General features: G+C 43.5%; 1 protein-coding gene across 3 annotated transcripts; it reads left to right on the forward strand.

Annotated features, from left to right (window-relative positions):
- The first annotated feature begins 290 nt into the window (after positions 1–290).
- On the forward strand, positions 291–24936 carry LOC100662825 (zinc finger protein 530-like). Of its 3 annotated transcripts, none has more exons than XM_023543634.2 (2): positions 291–500; positions 21408–24936. In XM_023543634.2, exon 2 carries the CDS (start codon positions 21697–21699, stop codon positions 22891–22893), a length of 1197 nt encoding a protein of 398 aa, XP_023399402.2. In that variant the 5' UTR covers positions 291–500; positions 21408–21696; the 3' UTR covers positions 22894–24936. The 3 variants fall into 3 exon arrangements, with proteins under 3 accessions (XP_023399402.2, XP_010584950.2, XP_010584949.2); XM_010586648.3 differs by having other exon boundaries at positions 291–479; XM_010586647.3 differs by lacking the exon at positions 291–500 and adding an exon at positions 572–1051.
- Positions 24937–25859: the final 923 nt, after the last annotated feature.

The raw sequence follows: 25859 nt of genomic DNA on the forward strand, positions 1-25859 counted from the left end.
CTGTTTCCATAAAGATTACAGCCTTGGAAACCCTAAAGGGCACTTACACACACACAAACACACACACACAGTCACGCACGCGCGCCTTGAGTCAGAATGGACTCTAAGGCAACGGTTTGGTTTTGTTCGATCCCTACTTCCCGCAGGGACTACACTCCTAACATAAAAAGGCCCCATGGGCTTCTTCGCCTCGTCTAGCTCCAGGCCAGGTGCAGAACCCGCAGCGGGCGACCTAGTCCCCGCTTCCCCTCCGGAAGTCCAGTCATTCCCCTGAGTCACCGGAGGCCGAGTCACCTCCTGAGTCACCAGAGGCCGAGTCTCCACTCTTCACCAGACGCCAAGTCCCGACCCCGCGGGACGTGCCACGTCTGGCGACAGCGGGAAGCCCGGCCTGCTCCGACAGTCGGCTGGGGGGTCTAAGAACATTTTTGGAAGGCGCTTCCGTCACTCCCGCCCTGCGAGGCCCGGTCCACGCCCAGGTCAGCGTCCACGTTAGCCCGGTACAACCTCGCCGGTCCCCATCGGCTGAGCCGGAGGCGGGGGTGGGGTGGGGGGCGGTGGTGGGATAGTCCCCTGCGGCCCCTTTAATTAAGGAGAAGCCCCTCCCCACCGTTGGAGGTGGGAGACGCCATTTCCCAACGCCCCTCGCGGGGTCGCAGGCCAGTTGCCGCGCCCTGTAACGCTGTGAGAACTACATTACTCAGAGGGCTGTGCGCTGACAGGCAGGGGCGCTCAGCCAATGAAAATCCAAAACTGGGTGACTTCCGTGCATGCTCAACGCCATGGGGCGGGACTTAAGGCGTCTTCCTCGTGGTAGTCATCTTAAGTGTTCTCCGAACGCCTCAAGCGACCAGTAGCCCCAGGACGCCGTTGCCGAAGCGACGGGGCCTGGGAGGTGCGAGCGGAGGCCGTTGTCCCCACGGCAACGAGGCTAGTCTGAGTCTGGGCGGCGGTACCAGGCTGCGGTGAGCTCGCCGCCGGGGCCCGTTCCGGACGGCGGTCCGGGTGTCCCCGCCAAGATGGCGTGGCTGCTTTGAGGGACGCAGCTCAGGTAAATTCGGCCTCCTTCTGGCCCTCATCCGCCCTTAACTAAACTCCCTTCCGAGTATCAAACTCCCAAGTGAGCGGTGCCTGCTCAGGTCACCGCGGCCCAGGCCCTATTGTCCAGGACTCAGGCGCGCGTGGGTGGAGGTTCCCGTTTCTGAACACCCAGTGTGGTGAGGTGTGGAAGCGTCGGTGAAGGTCCTTGTGGAAAAATGTTGCAAGCTGAGGGACCGCAATGTCCAAAGACTTGGAAATACGACTGAGTCGGGAACATCCGGGGAACATGGAGTCATTCTCGTGTCCGTAGGGAACGGTGTGGGTAGCCACGCCTGGAATGGCAGCTGAGGGGTTGTACTCTCTCAGGGCACTGGAAGCCTCGGAAGGTTGTGAACAGAGGAGGGACTTGGTCTAAGATAAGTAAAAAGTAAACAGTGGGTGTCGGAGAGGAATGAAGATTTAAAAGAATAGAACAGTAAAGAAGACAGGGTATTTGACGCTTCAGTGTGATTGTATCCCAGAGAATGGACGGAGGGAGGGAGAGGATACCAAGAAATGAGCTGAAGTTTTGTTGTTGTTAGGTGCTGTCAGTTGGTTCCGAGGTGAGATCCCAAGGTGGGAACCGTTAGGCTGATAGCAAGACTCTTGATTACCAAACTCTTCCCTGCAGTGATTTGGGGCATTAGGTGGTAGGCTATATGCAGTGGTTTTTATGGAAATAGATCTGGAAGTAGATCACTGAGTTCAAACAAGCAGTTATATGCAGTGGTTCCAGTTTGGCAAACAGTGCAAAGAGGTGTGGAAGATTGTCTCAGGAATAGTTACCAGCATATCCGAATGCTTAGAGGTGAGGCTCAGCCAGGGGTATTCAGGGAACTACAGATTGTCTCTTTCTGATGGAGACAGACAGCAAACAGCTAGGGGTAGGAGTCAGGCCTGAGAAGATGGGCATCTGTTTTAGAGTTGGTGGGAGTGACGGGAGGTTTGCAGAAGATGAGGGAGGTGGTCTGACTCAGGATGTAAAAACTGGAGTGGAGAAAAGACTGTAGGGGAGAGGGAGCAGGCAGGAAGAATAGGGAGAACTGGAGTCCACATTTGGTTGTGGCTGGAGGCACACTCTCAGGGACCCCCAGGAGAATTTCCTGGCGAGAGGGTGTATACTCTGCATGCCAGGCCCAGAGCTTAGATATCATCTATTTTCCCACATGTATTGATCAGCCTGGAGACCTGGTGTCGCAGTGGTTAAGAGTTAACTGTTAGCTATGGGCTGCTAACCAAAAGGTCAGTGGTTTGAATCCACCAGCTGCTCCGTGGAAACACTATGGGGCAGTTCTCCTCTGTTCTGTAGGGTCTCTACAAGTCAATATCAACTCTATGGCAATGGGTTTGCTTTTTGTTTCTTTTTAATCGACCAGCTAGTTGGTGCTGGAGGCTGACAAGGTTATTATCAGTGGGACAATGAGGAGAATGAGGAGAGAGTGGTGTGAGTCCCACCAGAACCTGCTTTCTGCTCTGAGGTGGGGATTGGGGAGGAAGGTGATCAGGGGATGGGTGAGAGTATGTCTTAGTTTCCTAGTGGTGCTGTAACAGATACTCCAGATGGGTGGCTTTAAAGGACAGAAGTTTGTCTTCTCACAGTGCAGGAGGTGAGAGGTCTGAGTTCAAGGGGGGTTCTAGGAGGTGGTCTTTGTCTATTCAGCTTCTAGTAGCCAGCAATCCTTGGAGTTCCTGGGGTTGTAGATGACATCTGACTCGCTTGTCCTCTGATACCATCTGTCTTCCTCCTGTGTCTGTACATCTTTGTGTCTGTGCTGCTCATCGTTTAATTCAGAAGTGATTAGGTTTAGCACTCACCCTACACTTGTAGGATCTTAGTACATTACTTGGTCACATCACATTAGGTTGTATTATGAAAGGTGATTGCATTACATTAGGTTAGATTAGATCCACAGAAATAGGGGCTGGGATTCCAACACAAATTTGACAGAGAAACAATTCAGTCCATAATGGGGGGCATGAACTTGAGATCCCACAAAAAAAGCTAATCATGGAATAAACTGTTGTCCACATCCTAGCAGGGCTGTGTGACCTTTGAGGACACGGCCAATGACTTTTCCCAGGAAGAGTTGAGGCTCCTAGATAAGCTGCAGAGGCTGCTATTCTGCCATGTGTTGCTGGAGAACTTTGTGATTATAGCATCATTGGGTAAGACCCTCACACCCACCTGTGTGTCTTGAGCAGGTCTTTCTCTTTTCCCCAGATGCAACTCTGTCTTCCCACAGTCAAACCATGGGCACTGTTGCCTTCCCCACTTCCCCAGCATATGTACTGTGAGTACCAGGGCTGAACTGTATCCACTGCCCCAGCAGTGCATTCCAGAGCAGCCCTGCCACCTGCTACCCTGAATCCTTGCATAGAAGGGTTTGGGAGTCAGGAGTCTTGGCTATCAGCCTAGCTTGCTTACCCTCCCCAGGCGGGGTGACTGTGTCCAGACAACAGTATCTCTGTACCCCAGTTCTACCCCCCTCTAGTCGAAGGCCTTGGGCGGTGCAAATGGTTAAGTGCTCAACTACTAGCCAGAAGGCTGGCAGTTTGAACCCATGCAGAGGCACCTTGGAAGACAGGCTTGGGAGTCTGCTTCCTTAAAGATTACGGCCAAGAAGACCTTATAGGGCAGTTCTACTTTATCATATGGGGCTGCCGTGAGTAAACTAACAATAACATCTAGTTGACACCTCCTCCTGCTTGTCTGTGCCAGGAATTGCAGGCATTGACATGGACCGGGGACTCTTCTTGCAATGCCCTTTATCAAGGTTTTGTGGTTTTCTTTTTTTTTTTTTTTTTTCTTAAAGTTTTCTTTCCTGTGGTTTGCTGTACTTTGGGCCAGTGCTGGCCACTCCTTTGTCCAGTCTTTCCCTTAGGACTTGTATCATGCCAGTCACATGTCATTGCTCAGCTCCTGTGGGAGGGGAGCCCTGTTTGCTCCCAGGTGGACATGACTCCATCCATGCCAAGTTGGTTTGAGAGGAGTCATGGCCCTGCTGAGTGGCAGTTCTGGGAGGGCATGATGTTAAGAACTCTGTTCAGATCATACTGGGAACTTGTCCTTGTCCACCAGTGTTTTGGTGCAAATGCCACTGGGCATACCTCTTTTTACCTTCCTCATTTTTTTTCGAGATTTCAAAGATTTTTTTTTATTGTGAAAATATATACACCAAAGCATTCACCGACACGGCAACTTCCACATTTACAATTCAGTGACATTGATTGCATTTTTCATATTGTGCCACCATTGTTTCTGTCCTTTCCCAAAATATTCTATCACCATTAACATAAACTCAATGCCCCTAACAAAAATTCCCCCTTTCTATCTCCCTCCTACCCCTGGTAACCACTAATAATTTTTGGTTTCTGTATATTTGCTTAGGAAACCCTGGTGGTGTAGTGGTTAAGTGCTATGGGTGCTAACCAAAAGGTCAGCAGTTCGAATCCACCAGGCGCTCCTTGGAAACTCTATGGGGCGGTTCTACTCTGTCCTCTAGGGTTGCTATGAGTCAGAATCAACTTGATGGCAGTGGGTTTGGTTTTAGTGGGTTTATATATTTGCTTATTTCATGTAAGTGAGACCATACAGTCTATTTTAATTGTGGTTACATATGTGTGTGTGTGTGTACATGAACGTATACATATATGTATATACATATACACGAATATATAGACACTCACTAGATTACTAATGAGATCCTTTCCCAAGTCTGTCTTTAAGTTGAATTTGTAATAAGTCAGAACAGGTACACATGGTTCTTACTTAGTGTCAGTCAGATGTTTGTCTTAGCATATAGTATATATTTTACGTTTGTATGCATATAAAACACTTAAACACTTCCAAACCATGCAATGTTTTCATGAACGTAGTGTGTGCATTCATTATTAAGAGCCATTGTATTTAACTCAAATTTTTAATGTAATAGGCTTTATGGAAGTCCATTCTTAAGTATGAATTGTCCATTTAAATTGAATATTGGTAACCAGGGGACTGCCTGTATAACACAAGATTTGCCATTTTAACTATTTTTTAGTGATACAGTTCAGTGACACTAATTGCATTCACAGTGTGGCACTACTTTGACCACCGTTTCCAAAAATTTTCATCACCCGAACAGAGACTTTACTCATTATGCCATAACTTCCCATTCTCCCCAGCCCATAATATCATTTAATCTACCATCTTTCACTAAATTTAAGTTCTAGGTGTTTCGTGTAAGGGGGATCATACAATATTTGTTCTTTTGTGACTTATTTCCCTTAGTAGGGTCGCTATGAATTGGAATTGACTCGATGGCAGTGGGTTTTTTTGGTTTTCACTTAGCGTAATGTTTTTAAGGCTCACTTCATATTGTAGCATGTATCAGAACGTCGTTCTTCTTATAGCTGCGTAATATTCCATTCTGTGTATAGACCACATTTGGTTCATCACTTCATCTGTTGATGGACACTTAGGTTGTTTCCACCTTTGGGCAATTATAAATAACTTTGCTGTGAATATTAGTGTACAAGCATCTGTTTGAGTCCTGTGTTTAAGTATTTTGGGTATGTATCTAGGAGTAGAAATTCTGGATTATAATTCTTTGTTTAACCATTTTAGAGACCCCCAGACTGTTTTCAAAAACGGCTGTGCCATTTTACATTCACACCAGCAATGACAAGTGTTTGTATTTCTCCACATCCTGCCCAACAATTGTTATTTTACATTTCTTTGTTAATAGCCATCCTGTTGTTGTTAGTTGTAGAGCCCATCCCGACTCATGGTAACCCCATGTATGCAGAATAGAAGTGCTTCATAGGATTTTCAAGGCTGTGACCTTTCAGAAGCGGATTACCAGGCCTGTCTTCAGGGCATCTCTGGATGAGTTCACACTGCCAGTCTTTTGGCTAGTGGTCGAACACTTAACTGTTTGTACCATCCAGGGAAATAAAGCCATCCTCTTGAGTATGAAATGATATCTCATTGTTGTTTTGATTTTCATTTTCCTAATAACTAATAATGTTCATCTTTTTATTTGCTTGTTGGCTAATTGTATATTTTTGGAGAGATGTATCTTCAAGTCCTTTGTTCAGGTTTTTAATTGGGTTGTTTGTCTTTTTGTTGAGTTGTAAGTGCTCTTTATAGCCTCTGGATACTCCACTCATACAAGATAAATGATTTTCAAATATTTTCTCCCGTTTGTAGGTTGTTTTTGCACCTTAATAATGTCTCTTGATGCACAGAAGTTTTAAATTTTTGTGAAGTCCAATTTGTCTATTTTTCCTTTTGTTTCTCATGCTTTTGGTGTCCTATCTAAGAATACTTTGCCATATACAGTGCTCTGAAGATTTACCCCTATGTTTTCTAAGAGTTTTATAATTTATCTCTTATTTTTAGGTGATTCATCTATTTTGAGTTAATTTTCATGTATGATGTGAGTAGGGGTCCAGCTTTGTTCTTTTGCATGTGGAAATCCAGTTGTCCCAGCAGTATTCGTTGAAGAGATTATTTTTTCCCCATTGAATGAACTTGGCACCCTTGTGGAAAAACAGTTGGCCGTAGATGTATGGGTTTATTTCTGAACCCTCAATTTTATTCCATAGTCTGTCCTTTGGCATAGATCTGTCCTTAATGCCAGTGCCACACTGTCTTCATTAAGATAGCTTTGTAGTGTCTTTTTCATGAGTGTTTTGGCTTTTCGGGGTCCCTTGCAATTCCATATAACTTTTAGCATCAGCTTTTCTGTTTCTGCCGAAAGAGGCTGTTGCGGTTTTCACAGGATATGCGTTAAATTGTAGATCATTTGGGTACTGTTGACATCTTAATAAGATTAAGTCTTCAAAACCATGAGCATGGGATATCTTCCAATTTATATATTTCTTTTTTAATTTCTTTCAGTACAAGTATTTCACGTCTTTGGTTAAATTTATTCCTAGGTATTTTATTCTTTTAGATGCTGGTGTTGAGTGGAATTTCTTAACTTCCTTTTCAGATTCTTCATTAGTGGTATATAGAAATGGAACTAATTTTTGAACCCTGAAAATTTGCAAAATTTATTAGCTCTATTAGCGTTCTTATAGATTCTTTGTGATATTATATATATATATATATATATATATATAGGGTCATTTCATTTGAATAGAGATAGTTTTACTTCTTCCTTTCCAAATTTCTTTTTACTGCCTAATTATTGGTTAAAACTTCAGAACCATATCGAATTGTTGTTAGGTGCCCTCGAGTTGGTCCTGACTCATAGCAACCCTGTGTACAACAGAACGAAACGCTATCCAGTCTTGCGCCATCCTTATAGTCGTCGTTACGCCTGAGCCCATCGTTACAGCCACTGTGTCAGTCCATTTCTTTGAGAGTCCTCTTCTTTTTCTCTGACCCTCTACTTCACCGAGCATAATGTCTTTCCCTAGGGACTGTTTCTTCCTGGTGACATGTCCAAAGCCATCCTTGCTTCTAAGGAGCATTCTGGCTGTACTTCTTCCAAGATAGATTTGTTTGTTTTTTTGGCAGTCCACAGTATATTCAGTATTCTTTGCTGGCATCATAATTCAAAGGCATCAATTCTTATTTAGTCTTCCCTATTCATTGTCTGGCTTTCACACGCATATGAGGTGATTGAAAACACCATAACTCAGGTCAGGCGCACATTAGTCCTTAAAGTGACATCTTTGCTTTTTAACACTTTAAAGAGGTCTTTTGCAGCAGATTTGTCCAGTGGAATGCATTGTTTGATTTCTTGATTGCTGCTTGCATGGGAGCCGATTATGGATCAAAGTAAAAGGAAATCCTTGACAACGTCAAACCTTTCTCCGTTTATCATGATGTTGCTTACTGGTGCAGTTGTGAGGATTTTTTTATTTATGTTGAGGTGTAATCTGTACTGAAGGATGTAGTCTTTGATCTTCATCAATAAGAGCTTCAAGTCCTCTTCACTGTCAGTAGGCAAGGTTGTGTCATCTGCGTAACGCAGGTTGTTAATGAGTCCTGCAATCTTGATATCCAGCTTCTCAGGTTATTTGCTCAGTGTACAGATTAAGTATGGTGAAAGGATACAACCCTGACACGCATCTTTTCTGATTTTTAAAGCACGCAGTATACCCTTGTTCTGCTTGAATGACTGCCTCTTGATCTATGTACAGGTTCTTCATGAGTACAATCAAGTGTTCTGGGATTTCCATTCTTTAAAATGTTACCTATAATTTGTTATGACCTACACAGTTGAATGCTTTTGCATAGTCAATAAAAGACAGGTAAACATCTTTCTGTTATTCTCTGCTTTTAGCCAGGATCCATTTGACATCAGCAGTGATACCCCTTGTTCCATGTCCTCTTCTGAATCTGCCTTGAATATCTGGCAGTTCCCTGTTGATGTTCTGCTGCAGCCACTTTTGAATGATCCTCAGCAAAATTTTATTTGTGTGTGATATTAGTAATATTATTCAATAATTTCCACATTCATTTGGATCACCTTTCTTTGGAACAGGCATAAACATGGATCTCTTCTAGTTGGTTGGCTTTGTAGCTGTGTTCCAAATTTCTTGGCATGGGTGAGTGAACACTTCCAGCACTGAATGTTTGTTGAAACATCTTAATTGGTATTCCATCAGTTCCTGGAGCCTTGTTTTTTTACCAGTATCTTCTATGAGGCTTGGGCTTTTTCCTTCAGTACCATCGGTTCTTCATCATAGCTACCTCTTGAAATGATTGAATGTTGACCAGTTGTTTTTGGTACAGCGACTCTATTCCTTAAATCTTCTTTTGATGCTTCCTGTGTCGTTCAGTATTTTGCCCGTAGAATCCTTCACTATTGTAACTCAAGGCTTGAATTTTTTCTTCAGTTCTTTTCAGCTTGAGAAATGCTGAGCGTGTTCTTCCCTTTTGCTTCACTAATTCCAAGGCTTTGCACACATCATTGTAATACTTTACTTCGTCTTCTCGAACTGTCCTTTGAAACCTTCTGTTCATCTCTTTTACTTTATCATTTCTTCCATTCGCTTTAACTGCTCAACATTCAAGAGCAAGTTTCAGAGTCTCTTCTGACGTTCATTTTGGTCTTTTCATTCTTTCTGTCTTTTTAATGACCTCTTGCTTTCTTCATGTATGATGTCCTTGATGTCATTCCACAACTTGTCTGGCCTTCAGTCATTAGTGTTCAGTGTGTGAAATGTATTCTTGAGATGGTCTCTGAATTCAGGTGGGATATACTAAAGGTTATACTTTGGCTTTGTTGGACTTATTCTAATTTTCTTCAGCTTTAACTTGAACTTGCCTATGAGCAATTGATGGTCTGTTCCGCAGTTGGCTCCTGGCTTGGTTACGACTGATGATATTGAGCTTTTCCATTTTCTCTTTACACTGATGTACCATATTGAATTTAAAAAACTAAACCAAATCTATTGCCATTGAGTCGATTCCGACTTGTAGAAACCCTATAGGACAGAGTAGAACTGCCTCATAGGGTTTCCAAGGTGCCGTTGGTAGATTCAAACTGCCGGCCTTTTGGTTAGCAGTTGAGCTCTTAACCACAGCACCACCAGAGTTCCTCCCTATTGGATAGAAGTGGCAAAAGCAAGCATGCTTGTCTTGTTTGTGATCTTGGGGGAAAGTTTTTCAGTCTTTCACCGCTGAGTATGTTGTTAGCTATTGGTTTTTCATAAATCCTCTCTATCATGTTAAGGAATTTCCCTTCTATTCCTGGTTTGCTGCGTGATTTTATTATGAAAGAGTGTTGGATTTTTTTAGATACTTTTTCTGCGTAATGGACTTGGTCACGTGGGATTTTTTTCTGCCTTGTTCTGTTAATGTGATGTATTACATTGATTTTCTTGAACCACCCTTGTGTTTGTGGAATAAATCCCATTTGGACATGCTGTATGATGTTTTTAATATGCTGCCGGATTTGGTTTAACAGTACTCTGTTGAGGAATTTTGCTTGTATATTCATAAGGAATATTGTTTTTTTTTCTTGTGCCTGTCAGGCTTAGGGAATAGGATAAAGCCGGCTTCATAGAATGTGTTGGGAAATGTTCTCTCCGCTTCTATTTTTTGGAAGACTTTGAGAAGGACTGGTAACTGTTCTTTAAATGATTGGTAGAATTAACCAGTTAAACCATTTGGTCCTGGACTTTCGTTTTTCAGGAAGTTTTGGTTACTGATTCAATCTATTTATTTTTTTACAAGTCTCTTCTTCAGTCTGTTTCTTCTTGAGTCAGTTTTTGTTGTTTGTGTGTTTCTTGGAATTTGTCTATTCCATCTGGGTTATCTAGTTTGTTTGCAGTATTCGCTTATAATCCTTTTTAATCTCTGTAAGACCAGTGTTAGTGCCCCTACTTTCTTGTCTGACTTTAGTTATTAGCTATCTTTTTTGTCAGTCTAGGTAACGTTTTATCTCTTTTACTGATATTTTGAAGAACCGACTCTTGATTTCATCCATTCTGTCTATTGTTTTTCTGTCCTCTATTTCATCTGTCTCTGCTGAAATCTTTATTATTTCCTTCTTCTGCTAGTTTTGGGTTTGTTGTTGTTACGTGCAGTTGAGTCAATTCCGACTTATAGTGACTCAGAGTGACAGAGAACTGTCCCATAGGGTTTCCTAGGCTGAAATCTTTACAGAAGATCACCAGGTCTTTCTCTTGCCAAGCTCCTCAGTGCATTCAAACTCCCAACATTTCGGTTAGCAGCCAAGCACTTAACAGTTGCTTCACCAGGCCTCCTAGCTTTGTGTTTAGTTTGTTTTTTTTTCCTAGTTCTTTAAGGTGTAAAGTTAGGTTGTTGATGTTTCTTATTTTATAATGTAGGCTTTTACACCTGTAAATTTCCCTCTGAGCAGTGCCTTCCCTGCCTGCAAGTTTAGTTTGTTTTTTTCCTTTTGTCTCTTCAGTATATTTTAATTTGTCCTGTGAATTCCTCATTCTCCATGGCTGTTTAAGAGTGTGTTGTTTAATTTGTGTGTAATTGAGATTTTTTCCAGGTTTCCCTTTTTTATTTCTAGCTTCACTCCATTGTGGCCAAAGAAGATGCTTTGTATAATTTCAAAATTTTTTAATTTATTGAGACTTATTTTCTGGCCTTATGTATTTTCTGTATTTTCTGGAGAGTGATCCCTGTGTAATAAAGAAAAATGTATATTCTCTTTCTCTTGTTAAATGAATGGTCTATATATGTTTATTAGATCTAATTGACACATGGTATTGTTCAAGACTTCTATTTTCTTGTTGATCTTCTGTCTACATGTTCTATCCATTACTGAAAATAGTGTATTGAAGTCTCCCACTATTATCATAGAACTCTACCTCCCTTCAATTCTGTCCCTGTTTGCTTCATATATTTTTAGGCTTTGTTGTTGGGGTACATATGTTTTTATAATTGTTGTATCTTCTTGAGTGATTCTTACCTGTATACAGTGTCTCTCTTTGTTGCTTACGTTTGTCTTACCTACTGCTGCTGTAACACAAATACCAGTGTGGATGGCTTTAAAGAACAGAGATTTATTTTCTTGCATATTTGGCTAGAAGTCCAGATGAGGGTCTTGACTGTATTGATTCCTTCCTTGTCAGTAGCCCAATTTGTTCCCTGGTTCCTTCGTAGTCCTCACATGGCATCTGTCTTCCCCCGTGTATGTGTCTCTGTGTCTTTTTTACAACTGTTCTTTTTAGAACTCAAAGAGCCTTCATGGCGCAGTGCAGTGTAAGTGCTACCTCAGCTGCTAACTGAAGGGTCGGCAGTTTGAACCCACCAGCTACTCTGTGGGAGAAAGAAGTGGCAGTCTGCTTCCATAAAGGTTACAGCTTTGGAAACCCTGTGAGTCTGAATTGACTTGATGGCTGTGGGTTTTTAGAATTCAGAAGTGATTAGATTTAGAAGCCATCCCACTTTGGTATGATCTAATTAACGTAATAAATGTTATGGATTGAATTGTGTTCCCTAAAAATGTGTGTCAACTTGGCTAATCCCTGATTCCCAGTATTGTGTCCACCATTTTGTCATCTGATGTGACTTTCCTATGTGTTGTAAATTCTACCTCTGTGATGTTAATGAGGTGGGATTAGTGGCTGTTACATTAACAAGCAGAACTCAATCTACAAGATTAGGTTATGTAGCAAATCAATCTCTTTTGAGATATAAAAGGGAGAAGTGAGCAGAGAGATGGGGACCTCATACCACCAAGAAGAAAGAAGCACTGAGAGCATAGCGCACCCTTTGGATCTGGGGTCGCTGTATCTGAGAAGCTCCTAGACCAGGAGAAGATTGATGACAAGGACTTTCCTCCAGAGCCAACAGAGAGAGAAAGCCTTCCCCTGGAGTTGGCAGCCTGAATTCAGACTTACAGCCTACTAGACTATGAGAGAATAAATTTTCTGTTTGATAAAGCCATCCACTTGTGGTATTTCTGTTATAGCAGCGCTAGATAACTAAGACAACAAGGAAGACCCTGTTTACAAACAGGATTTCATCCACAGGTGTAGGGGTTAGAGTCCCAACACATGTTTGGGGTAGGGGGAACACACACAAAATAATCCGTAGGGATTAGTATAGCCACATCAGCTTGCTTTTGCTTACTGTTCGTATAAAATATTTTTTTCTATCCTTTCACTTTCAGCCTATTTGTGTCTTTGCTACTAAAGGGACTCTCTGAAGAAAGGATATAGTTGATTCAGGCTTTTTTAATCCATTCTGCCAATCTCTGCCTTTTGTTTGGAGAGTTTAGTCTGTTTGTAGTCTGATAAAAGAGATTTTATTTCTGTAATTTTAATATTTTTGTTTGTCTTATGCCTGTTTTGGACATTATTTATTTCCTCTGATACTGTCTTCTTTTGTGTGTGTGTTCGGGTATGTGTTTTTACTTATTTAATGAATGATGGTGGTGCAATGGATAACTTCTATATGGCCTTTCTTGCCATGATCTTTTAAAACTCCCACCAAATGATTGGGTGAGTCTATGCAAATAAGGTACTTGTGGCCCACCAAGGGGATTGGGCAGCTTGCTAATAATGCAGATAAGGTGTGTGGCACCCTCTTGGTGGTGGGACCCATGTAAATAAGGTGTATGGAGCCCTAATGGTCAGTTTTGCCAGATACTAGGCTTAAAATGAGCCATCCTAGAGGCGGAAAGGAGGGACCTCGCTACTACCAAGAAGAAGAGGGGGAGCAGAGTGTGAATTCTGGACCAGGGGTCCTTGCGCTGAGAACCTCCTAGACCCAGGAGCCAAAGAGCTCTAACACCAGAGACGGCGAGAAGCAGTGGCAGAGAAACAGTGGAAGCAGAACCAAGAGACCAGTGCGAGATGGCACAGTGGGCTTTGTGGCCCGTGGAGTAAGGAGGCTACAGTGGGTGTGCCGGCTCACAGATAGAGCTGAGAATCTCTAGGCAGGAGGCTTCCTGGCAGTCAGGTGCCTCTGCGCACTTTAATTGGTGGAGCTAAAGAGCTTTGTAACACTTGCTGGAGCAGGGCTGAGGCTGGGCCGGGGCCAGGGGCCAGGGAGAGATCTGCCTGTGGGCATGGCTGAGAAGCTGTCCTGACCAAAGAACTGTATCCTGAGTAGTTCCTGGTCTTGAATTGTAACATGTTACTTCCCCAATAAACCCTGTAATCCTGAGTATTGTCTGTGAGTTCTGTGTGGCCATTGCACTGAATTGCTGAATCCAGCAGAGAAGTAGAGCATGCCATGGAGGGACAGCTGGTGTCAGAATTGGTTTAAAAAAAAAAAAAAAAAAGTTGGAGGGAGGAGGCATGTATGACCTCCACGCATAGGAATCAGCCCTGGGCTATTGGTGCGGATTCTCCTTTGTGAAGTTAAGGACCTCTGACGCCACTACGCCATTTTTAAAGTTGGTGTCAGTAGTGGAGTTTGTTGTAATGGCCCCAAGTCTCATGGAAGCATGGGACTTGGTAAGAGAAAGAATGAAGAAGTGTGAGAAGTGAAACTTTTGATTCTTAGATGATTACTTTTGTTCTTGTTACCTGTAATGGCTGAAAGAAAAGTAAGAGATGTTGTGGTGCAGCTGAGGGAAGAAAAGCTGCATCTGGAGTGGCTGGGGGCAAGGGCCAGACCAGTTAAGCAAGATGACTGATACGGGGCCAGGGTCTTCTGGTTCCACCCAGTGAGAGGTCCAAGGCCATATGCATATGAATGGAAAAACAGCCAAAGGATGGAGAAGAGAAGATGAAACTGGAGTGTTTCAAAAGGGTTTATGTATTTATCAGAATGTACTGTGGATATTGAATGTTTCTCCTACCTAGTGTTGTAAAACAGACCTAAATGTAAAATGGAAATGAATATTGGCTCTTACAGAAAACAGAGTGTGTAACTCTGTCTTCAGCCAATACTTGATTGGATATGCTAAAAGGGGAACTAGGATTTGCCTTAAACACAGACTGTTGGTTTGAATGCCGTAGCCCTGTGTTTAGAGGATTGGGGGCTTAGGTTTAAAACCTGAGCCCCACCCTAAACCTTTCAAGTCAGGAAGTTTGCATTTGAAAAGACATGCAAACCTACCCAGAACTGCAGAGAGAGCAGAAAATTTGCATTTGAAAGAAGGATCTGCAATAAAAAGTGACTTTTGCTTTTTGGATTTTGAGCAAGTGGTTTGCCATTGGATGCTCTGAGGCAGGAAAAGTCATTGCCCATCAGAGCAACCCCCTTCAGGACTGGACGTTAAAAGGGGGTGGGTGAGTAGACAGCCTGGTATGCTTGCTAGAGGTGACCACCTGGGGCCACCAGATGAGTGGAAGCGAGGGAAGTGCAGCAATGAAGAGACAGGCTGAGTTTGGACATGTTCCTCTGAAATCTGTTGGCCTAGCCCAGGTGGCCAGGGATGAGAGAGAAGGGACTGGCTGGTCTGAAGTGCTTGGAGGTGTGCAGATTCTTGAGCTGGTACCCCTTGACTTAGCTTGGATGACTAGGGATGATGTGCTGACCCCGACTCAGTGGAGGTGAGATGATCTGACCCCAGGTAATGGGGGATGAGAGAGAGAGAGACATGTTTGACACTGTAAGCTGATATGAATTGCTGCAATTTGATGTCTTGCTCTGGACTAGAAGCTTGGTTTATGGATGCAGATGCTCAAAAGTTCCAATCGCAAAAGAAGATTATTCAGATCAAGGCACATGATTGTCTCCTCAGTACTGGTTTGATGAGCAGTTTAGAAACTGGCTATCTAAAATGGGGGACAATAAAGGCATGAAGTGCCTGGTTTACACACTTTCAGGGGTGTACTTAGAATGAGGGGGACAAGGGAAGATCCCCACTGAGTAGTTTCCTCTTTTCCTCATGGGTCTGGTTAAGGGAGGGTGGGGGAAGATACTGATAATGATTATGATTTGGTTGTGAGTGCTGATTGTTAACAGGGTTAATTGTGATGGTAAAACTAACTGTAGAAGCTGTAAGTGTGAAAGAGTGGGCTAAGTAGGGGAGGCACTGCTGGACTGGAGTACAGTGGCCGAACCTAAAGTCCCTTAAAGGTTTTGCTATATGGCTACCTCGTGAAGCTCAGAGCAAGAGAATTATCTTCTCAGTTAAATTTTATCAGACACCAGAAAGGGTGAAGTTGAGATGACTTTTGGAGAACTTGACCAGATCAGGTGAATACTTGGAGCAGACTGAATGGCTGGTACTGAGTAACCTCACCCTGCCTTACTGAAGGACTAATTATTAATGACTGTTTCGGACTGGAAAATGATTGGGAGGGGGAAGTTATCCTCCACGTATGAAAGAAGAATGGTCAGTTTTGCCATCCGCTTGTATTCAAATGAGCAATCTCAGAGGCGGAAAGGAGGGACCTCACTACTACCAAGATGAGACAGGAGCACGACCTTTGGACCCAGGATCCCTTTACGGAGAACCTCCTAGACCTAGGAGACAGAGAGAGAGAGAGCTTTAACACGAGATGTGGTGCAAGATGATGAGAAATGGTGGCAGCAGAACCAGGAGACTGGTGTGAGACGGTGCAGTGGCCTTCCCGGCCTATGGAGCAAGGCAGTTACCGTGGGTACACTGACTCAGAGTAAGAGAGCCGAGTGTTCGGGCAGGAGGCTTCCTGGCGGAGTAGGGTGTCTCTGGGTATTTGTTAGCAGAGCTAGGCTTGCCGACCCACAGGGTAAGAGCTGAGCACCTTTAGGCCAAGGCTTACTGGAATGGGGTGCTCCTGGGGACTTATTGGCAGAGCTAAAGAGACTTGTTGCAGCAGGGCTGAGGCTGGTTTGAGGGGCTGAAATGCTGAGGGCCAGGGAGAGGCCTGCCTGCAGGCATGGCCGAGAAGCTGTCCTGACCAAAGAACTGCATCCTAAGTCATTTCTGGTCCTGAATTGTAACCTGTTACTTCCCTAATAAACCCCATAATCCTGAGTATTGTCTGTGAGTTCTGTGTGGCAATTGCAACAAATTATTGAACCCAGCAGAGAAGTAGAGAGTGCCGTGGGAGGGACAGCTTTTGTCAGAATTGGTAAAAAAAAAAAAAAAAAAAAGGTTGGAGAGAGGAGATAGGCCTGAGCTCTGCCTCATAGGAATCAGCTGATAATGATTCCCCAAACCCCTTGTGAAGTTAAAGGAGGAGGTCAGATGCTGCCTCCATGCCATTTGTACCACGAACCATTATGATTCCTTTTTCATTTATTTTTTTGGTGTGTATATATTAAAGGCTTTTTCTTTGTGGTTACCATAGGGATTGCATTTAATATCCTAAATTGATAACAATCTAGTTTGAATTGATAGCCACAATAATACTGGCTTTTACTCCTGCCCCTTGTTATGACTTGAATGGTTTCCCTCAAAAATGTGTTAAAGTCCTGATTTTTGTACCTGTGGATGAGATTCTATTTGGAGATAGGGCTTTCTTATGTTAATGAGACCATATCAGTGTAGGGTGTATCCAAACCTAATCACTTCTGAGTAATATAAAGAGCAGTATAGACACAGAGGAAACCCTGGTGGTATAGTGGTTAAGTGCTGTGGCTGCTAACCAAAAGGTTGGCAGTTCGAATCCATTAGGGGCTCCTTGGAAATTATGGGGCAATTGTGCTCTGTTCTGTAGGGTAGCTATAGGGTCACTATGAGTTGGAATCAACTCGATGGCAGTAGGTTTTTTTTTTATAGACAGAGACAAGCAAGAACAAACTGGGAAAGACAGAAGCATGTATGAGGATCACCAAGGAAGCAAGGAATGCTGGGGTCACAGAATTTGAAACAGACAAGGATCTTCACCCAGAGCCAACAGGGAGAGCCTTCCCTGGTAGCCAGTGCCCTTTCTTCAGTCTACTAGCCTCTTAAACCAAAAGCCAAACAAGTTGCTTCAGTTCAGTTGATTCCGACTTACAGCAGCCCTATACTATAATAAAATAAGTTTCTGTTCTTTAAAGCCACCTTTTTGTTGAATTTTTGTTATAGCAGCATTGGTAAGACACCCATGGAATTTTACACTTATCCAAGATCTTTATTTCTTCATATGGCTTCAGTTTACTGTCTAGTGTCCTTTCATTTTGACCTGAAGACTCTCTTCAGTATTTCTCATAGAGCAGTTCAAGATTCTCTCTTTGTCTTTCACTTTGGACAGTTTGGTGTGTCTTGGTGGGGATACTTTGAGTTTATCCTACTTGAAGTTCATTGAGCTTCTTGGATGCACAGATTCATGTCTTTAATCAAATTTGGGAAGTTTTCAGCTATTATTCAAATATACTTTCTGTCCCTTTCTTCTCCTTCTGGGACTCTGACAATGTGTATTTTGGTCCACTTGTTCGTGATATACAAGTCCCTTAGGCTTTATTCCCTTCATCCTTTTTTTCTTTTTGCGCCTCAGATTTAAAAATTTCCGTTATCTTCAATTCGCCAATTCGCTTGGGTGCTTAAATCAGCCGTTAAACCCTTCTAGTGAATTTGTTATTTATCGTACAGTCCAGCTCCAGAATTTGTGTAGTTCCTTTTTATAACTCCTTACTCTTTACTTATGTTCTCATTTTATTTATACATCATCTTCTGATTTCCTTTATTTTCTTTCCCTGTTTTCATTTAGCTCTTTAAGATAGCTTTAAAGTCTTTATCTAGTAAGCACAATGTCTGAACTCCAGAGTGGTGTTTTCTGTCATATATTTTGTTCATTTGAATGGGCCCATCCCTTCTGTATCTTTGTACTGTTATAATTTTTTGTTGTTGCAAACGGGGCATTTGAATATTACAGTGTGCTAACTCTAAATCAGATTCTTCCCACCCCTCAGAGTTTGTCAGGGTTTTTGTTTTATTTTGATTGTTGAAGGCTGTAGTAGTCATTGATTTAATGACTTTTTCTAACTATGTTTGCAAAGACTGTGTTTCTTGACATGTCGGTCATTGGAGTCCCTGTTCCTTTAGCTTGTGTTCAGCTGTTTTTTTACAGATTCCCTGCACAACATAACTTTGAAAACGAAACAAGCAAACCAAAGAAAAATAATGAGGGAAAGAAAAACCTCTTTCAGTCTTCGCAGATCGAGTCTGCTGGTACAGTTCTTCAGCACTTAGCCCAGAGAACAGTGAGAGGTGAAAGCTTAGCATACATCTTGCCCTGGACATATGTGTGGTTTTCTAAACTCTGCTGTATACACGGGGCCTTTTTTTTTTCTTTAAATATTTTATTGTGTTTTCTGTGAAGGTTTAGATAACAGTTTAGGTTCCCATTCAACATTTTCTGCACAAGTTGGGCAATGACATTGGTTACGTTCTTCACAACATGTGAACAATCTCATTATTTCTGTTCTGGTTGTTCCATTTCTGGTAATCTAGTTTCCCTGCCCCTTTACCCTCTTACCTTTGTTTTAAAGTAACTGTTGACTGTTTGATCTCATACAGATGAATTTTTAAAGGAGCATAGTACTCAGGGGTGATATTCTTTATTAGCTAATTTGTTATTCAACTACAAGGTGACATCAGGGGTCAGCTTCAGTTCAAGGTTTAAGAGAGTATCTCAAGGCAATAAGTCTCAGGGAGTCCTCCAGTCTCTACTGGTCCAGTAAGTCTGGGTTTTTTAAGAATTGAAGTTCTGTTCCACATTTTTCTCCCTTTCTATCAGGATCCGTCTGTTGTGGCCCTGAGCAGAATGGTTGTTTATGGTAGCCAGGCACCATCTAGTTCTTCTGGTCTCAGGGTAGATGAAGCCATGGTTTGTGTAGAGTATCAGTCCCATATACTAGTTTCTTCTTTGAGTCTTTGGTTTCCTTCTTTCTCTTTTGCTCCAGACGAGTAGACAACAATTTTTGTGTTTTAGATGGCCGCTCACAAGCTTTTAATGCCCCAGACAGTACTCGCCAAACTGGGATATAGAACATAAAACTTTATGAACTATATTTTGCCAGTTGTCCCATGAGACAATGGTCCTAATCTTTCAAACTCGGAAGTCCAGTCTCACAAGGTGTTTGGTTATGTCTAAGAGGTATCTGTGACTGTGCCTCCTGTGTGCTTTATTACATATATGAATATATGCACATAGTCACATGGATTCATATACATATGCACACACCATATACTTACATACATAGCTATACACTTATATGCCTACATACATACACACTCACACATATATTTTTTGGTTGTTGTTGCTGCAAAATTTTATATGCCAGAGCAGTTACCAAAAGGTTCCTTTTTCTGTGTACATCTTAGTGACATTGTTTACCTTTGTCAAGCTGTGTGCCCTTCACCATCATTTGTTGTTACCTGTGGGCACTTTTTTTATGCCCTAATTTACCAAATAAGCTCTTTTCCTGGCTTTTCCGCTTTGGCTTTAGGCAGCCGATTCTGTATCTCAGTTGCACTCTTTTGCTCTGGATGAGTACATTTTTATTGTTTGCCTTACAGTGTTTTGTACAGTGTATGCTGCTCTACTGCCCAGCTTGAGTTTTTAGTGGACAAAACAGACAAGTGCTTTGCTTCAGTCCTTTAGGTAGCTGTCTGACAGGTTAGAGCATACAAGCACAATAATTTATAAATGAGGTCTGTTCAGCTTCCTCTGGAAATGGGTTCCAGGTTTCCATGGCAGAAGCATGGCTGCCAAGTTAGCTGCCAAGCCGGGAAATGAATGGAACACAGGCAAGTGAAGAAGCCACAAAGTGCTCGTAACATTTTGAAGTTGCTTTTTTTCATTTATTGTGGTGAAAATATATACACCTAAATGTTCGCCAACACAACAGTTTCCACATGTGCAATTCAGTGACATAGATTACATTCTTCATGTTGTGCCATCATCATCACTACCCTTTGCCAAAATACTCCACCATCATTAACATATGTTGCCTTTTTCTTGATTCCATCTTGGCTTGGTTGGTGTAAATGCTTGACTGTTTTCCAGAGTTCTCACTAGGTTGGCTCTGACAATTTCTACTTGTTTTGTGGTGTTTTTGTTGGAGGAGAGGAGCCTGGAGCTTCTTACTCCACCATCTTACCGATGTCACTGTGCTTTTCCTCATTTGTGACACTTTGCTGATTTACCATTTTCTACTGTGACTTCTGGCCCCTTGTTATACCTACCTTTCTGACCTCTATACGTTACCTGTTTCTCTTCATTGTTCCCTACTGTTGTTGTTGTATGCCATCGAGTTGATTCTGGATCATGGTGACCCCATGTGATAGAGCAGAACTGCGCAATGGGGTTTTCTAAACCGCACGTCATTCTCCCATGGAGCTGTTGGGTGGGTTTGAACCATCAATCTTTTGGTTAGCAGCTGAGCACTTAAGCATTGTGCTGCCAGAACACCTTTCCCCAACGTTGGCCCCCACATAATTTGTCATGAGGTGTGCACATACCCATATCAGTGTCGAACATCAGTTACTTAGTTCAATTGAATTTTCCTGCACGTAGACATATTTTCCGCATACCACGCACATGTCGCCAGCAGACAAGGCCCTGCTTAAAGGCTATTGGCACAGAATTGAACTAGAGACCCTGCCTCTCCTCGCTGTGTTGCACTTCATGATGTATAAATTCTGTGATTTAGAGGCCCAGTAAGGAGCTTTGGTGGCACAGCAGTTAAGCACTTGGCGGTTAACCGAAAGGGTGGTGGTTCGAACCCACCCAACGGCTCTGTGGGAGAAAGACCTGGTGATCTACTCCTGTAAAGATTGCAACCTAGAAAACCCTATGAGGCAGCTCTCTTCTGTCACGTGGGGTTGCTGTGAGTCAAAAGCAACTCAGTGGCACCCATTCCCAACAGAAGCCAGTACTGCAAAGCAGTCCCTTCCTCAGTTTGCCCCAGCTCCCTTATCCTCAGAAGAGTCCCACGAACTCATTCCTTGGTGTGTCAGACACACATTTGTGATGGGATTGTCTTTCCCACTAAAATCAATATCTCATTATCGTTTCTCTGCTTTCAGGTTGGGCATGGAACAGGCGCTGAAGAGACACCTTCTGAGCAGTGTGTTTCTATTGGAAGGACTGTTACAAGTCAGGACTCCCCAGGCAGGTCTGTCAGTCCTGAAAACACCCTTATGAGTGAGGTGTGTGTTCCATCTTGAAAAACAGTTTGTGCCTGGCACAGCGTCAGGCAACATACCCTGGACAGAAACCAAACTTGGGTGGGGTGTGCGTGAGAGACTTCTGGTTCAGCGCAAACTTTGCCCAGCAAAAAAAGGAGTACAGTAGAGAGAAACTGTATCAAGGGCCATGGACAGGAACTCGTTTGTGAAGAGCTGCATATTTCATGTGTCAGGAACAGGCACCTGTGAGGAGGTTGGGATGGACTTTCCAGCCTCTTCAGGGCTACTCCCATACCAGGCTGCGCCCAGCAGTGAGAAGCCACACAGTGGCATTGAATGTGGGGAGGCCTTTCACAGTGGAAGCAGTCAGTATGAGTGGGGTGAATGCGGGAGCACTTTTAGCCATGAGCGCACACTTCCCCAGCCCCAGAGCTTCTGCACTGGCGAGGGGCTTTATCGATGTAAAAAGTGTGGGCACCCCACCGTAAGCTGCAAGTGTCGACGCGGTAAGGGCCAGCGAACTGGCCCTCAGGAAAGGCCTTATGAGTGTGGTATATGTGGGCAGTTCTTCGGCCAAATCTCCATCCTTGTCAAACACCAAATAACTCACAGCGCGGAAAGGCCTTACGAGTGCAGCGAATGTGGAAAGTCCTTTAAGCGTACTGCTGAACTCATCAGACACTGGAGAATCCACACAGGAGAAAAGCCTTATGAGTGCAGTGAATGTGGGAAATCCTACACGCGAAGCTCCAACCTTGTTGAACATCAGAGGAGTCACACCGGAGAGATTGGTTATGCGCGTTACACCTGTGGCATATGTGGAAAATCCTTTAAACAGAGCTCCAAGCTCACTCTACACAAGAGGGTTCACACAGGAGAAAGGCCATATGAGTGTGACCAGTGCGGCAAGTGCTTTAGCCAAATCTCCAACCTTATGCAACACCAGAGCGTTCACACAGGAGAAAGGCCTTATGATTGTGCTGAGTGTGGGCGATCCTTCAGCCGGAGGTCCAACTTCATTGAACACCAGAAGGTTCACACAGGAGAAAGGCCTTATGAGTGTGGCGAATGTGGGAAATTCTTTAGCCGAAGCTCCATCCTCAGTGAGCACCAGAGGGTTCATACAGAAGAGAGGCCTTATGAGTGTGGTGAGTGTGGGAAAGCCTATAGACGAGTCTCCAGTCTCATTGAACACCAGAGGGTTCACACAGGAGAGAGGCCTTATGAGTGCAGTGATTGTGGGAAATCCTTCATCCGAAACTCTACCCTCACTCGGCACCGGAGAGTCCACACTGGAGAGTTCAGTGGAGAGTTCAGTGGAGATTTCGCTGAAGAGTTCACCGACGAGTTCACTGGAGACTTCTCCTTGGAAAATGCACTATGAATGCTGTGAATGCAGCAAATCCTTCAGCCAGTTCTCCAACGTCATCACCAAAAATTTCACACCAAAAAGAGGCCTTATGAGTGTAGCAAATGTGGGAAAGCCTTCAGCCCCAGGAAGTGCACACGGGAGAAAGACCTCAGACCTGCAGGGAGTGTGCTATCTCATTCAACGTCAGTGCAATAGACTTTATATGGCATGAAGTTGAACCCTTTACATCTGAAACCCACACTGGGGAAATTCCCCACAAGTTCCAGGTGCATGAAACTTTGAAGAGCTGCACTGCACATTCTGACCTGCCCAGGCCCTTGGCAGAATTATGTCACTGCCAGTTTATATGGTAGAAGCCATCAAAACCACCACCTAACAGGTCACCCTACCATGCATCATTCAACCCACTGTCCTCAGGAATGGCAGATGTCTATGCTCTTTCTCGCCTTCCCTGGAGAAATAATGAGGAATCTGAACCTTTAGGGTATGAACTTGATCTGGTTTTGGACAAGAGGACCTGGTCTGGGTTCTGCCGGCAGCTGCCTTAAAAGGTTTACCTTCTTCATGCCATTGTTGGTCTCCTGGGATGCTCCTCATTGATTTTTCCAGCCAGGTCACCAACCAAGAAATGCTTCCCATAAATTGTTCTGGTTTGTGTACTGATAAAGGCCTTATTGTTTCAGTCACCTTTAACATTGGGGGCTCTATTCACTGTAGTGTAGGTTGAAAACAGACTAGAGCCAGTTAGTAGGAATAGATGAACAGCTTTTCTCTGTGCCCGCAAATTTGTGTTCCTTGTCATGGACAGTGTGATGGCGGAGAGTAGTTCTCCCGCAAGTTTGGACCTTGTGTGCTTTGCTGCCCACGCCTCCCAGGAAAAGACTGCGGGACCCAACAATCCTAGTTTGTGTCCTGGCTGTCAGGATTTATTGCAGCCCCAGAGGTTGCTTTGAGAAGGGGCCACTGCTGTGATGACCTCCAGTGCTTCTGGGGACAGCAGGGATGTGTCTCCTTGTTCCCAGGGGATGTCATGTAATAGATCTCTGTTAATGTGATGAATCCCCAGGTCCCACCAAGGAGCCATGTACCCTGGTATCCAAAATGCAAATGATAATTGGTACAAAGATTCTGGGTGTCACTAATAGGGAGTGGGGAATACTAGTAAATGAGAGCAAACATGTCTCTTCTACATGTGCGTCGATGTAGTTCCAGAGATGACGGCTCTGCAGCATGATGTTACAGAAGTTCTCGGAGCCTCCAAACTCATGTCTCCCCTGGAGCTTTGGTAATCAGCGGAGCCAGTAATCTAAAGGGTTTCTGGATTCTTACCGCATTGCTGGCCTGTTGGCCTTAAGACTTGTTGGCGCGGCTGGACAATGAGGTTGGAGAGAATGGAAGTGCTGTTGTCCAGCTTGTGGCATTTGTGACCCAGCCAGCATGCCTGTTGCCTCAGATGGAAACGGTCTTCTTTGCTCAGTGCATTTCCTCAATGCATTTTCTGCCTCTGCTGCAGGCCTGCCTTTGCCCAGGCATAAGCAAAGATGCTGCGGTCGGGGAAGTTGCCCAACCTAGTTTTCTGAGGGGGAAAATTTTTTTTTCCCCAGTTTTTATTTTGAACTCTTCAAATAATTGAGTTATAATTGATATTTTCGATGTAAGTATGAACCTGTGAAACGATCATAAGCATGAAAATGAACACATCCATCACCACCAAGTTTTCTCAGGCCCTCTTAGAATCTCTCCTGCTCTCCCAGCCCTCCAGGCAACTGCATAGTTCCTCTGTTTTCACAGTAGATTAGGTTCTATTTTCTAGACGTTTATATGACTGAAAACTTAAGATGCTGACTTTTTCCCCCTGGTTTCCTTCATACTGCATAGTTCTTTTGAGATTGAGCAGTGTTGCTTATGTGACTACTTGATTGTTTTTATTGCTGAGTAGTAGTTCTGTTCTGTGTATATGCCACAGTTTGTTGATCCATTTGTCTGTTAATGGACATTTGAGTTGTTTCTGGTTTTGGCTGTTACAAATAAATCTGTTATGAACATAGGCATACATTTATGTTGATCTGTGTTATTTTTTAATGCTCACATCTCCGAAGGCAGTGCTCACATCACAGGGTAGGTGAAATGATTTTTGAAGAAACTGCCGAATTGTGATGTAAAATGATATCTTTTGCATTCCCACCAACATTGTATGAGAAAGAATTCTAGTTCCTCTATTTTCTTGCCAGTACCCAGTGTGGCCAGTGTTTTTAATTTTAGTAGTTTTAATAGGTGTATAGTTTTAATTAACTGTCGTTTAATTGTGGTTTTAATTTTATTTGTCTCATGTTTAATGAGCATTTTTTAATAGCTCTTTTTTTAGTGCAGTTTTTTGGGTTAGAGGAAGATTGTGCAGAGTATAGCAAGTTTCCATATAACCACCCCGACCCCCCGCCCCCGCCACACACTATTTCTCCTATTAATATCTTTCATTCCTGTGGTACATTTGTTCCAGTTGATGAACCACGATTAACACATTATTACTGAAGTCTATAGTTTGCACCGGGGAGTCTGGTGGTGCAAAGGTTAAGCGCTGGGCTTTCGCATGGGCTGTTCACCGTCTGATATCTCTGCTGGAGAAAGACCTGGCAATCTGCTCCTGTAGAGATTGAAGCCAAGAAAACCCTATGGGACAATTCTACCCTGTCACTTGGGGTCACTATGAGTCACAATCGACAAGACAGGACCCAGCAACAACATAGTTTGCATCCAGGTTCACTTGTACTATTTATGGGTTTTGACAAATGCAAACTGTCATGTGTCCACCATTACAGACAGAATAGTCTCACTGCCCTAAGAATGTGTTCTGCTGAGGGCATCAAATACCATGTTAAAGCAATTAAAAGTTCCCTAAGTCTGGAGCCAGCCTGCTGGGGTGTGAGTCCAGCGCATTGTGTGGCCTTGTGGACGTCATTTAATTGCTCTGAGGCTCAGTT

The sequence above is a fragment of the Loxodonta africana genome, chromosome 11, assembly GCF_030014295.1.
Source record: "Loxodonta africana isolate mLoxAfr1 chromosome 11, mLoxAfr1.hap2, whole genome shotgun sequence".
Classification (NCBI taxonomy): Eukaryota; Metazoa; Chordata; class Mammalia; order Proboscidea; family Elephantidae; genus Loxodonta; species Loxodonta africana.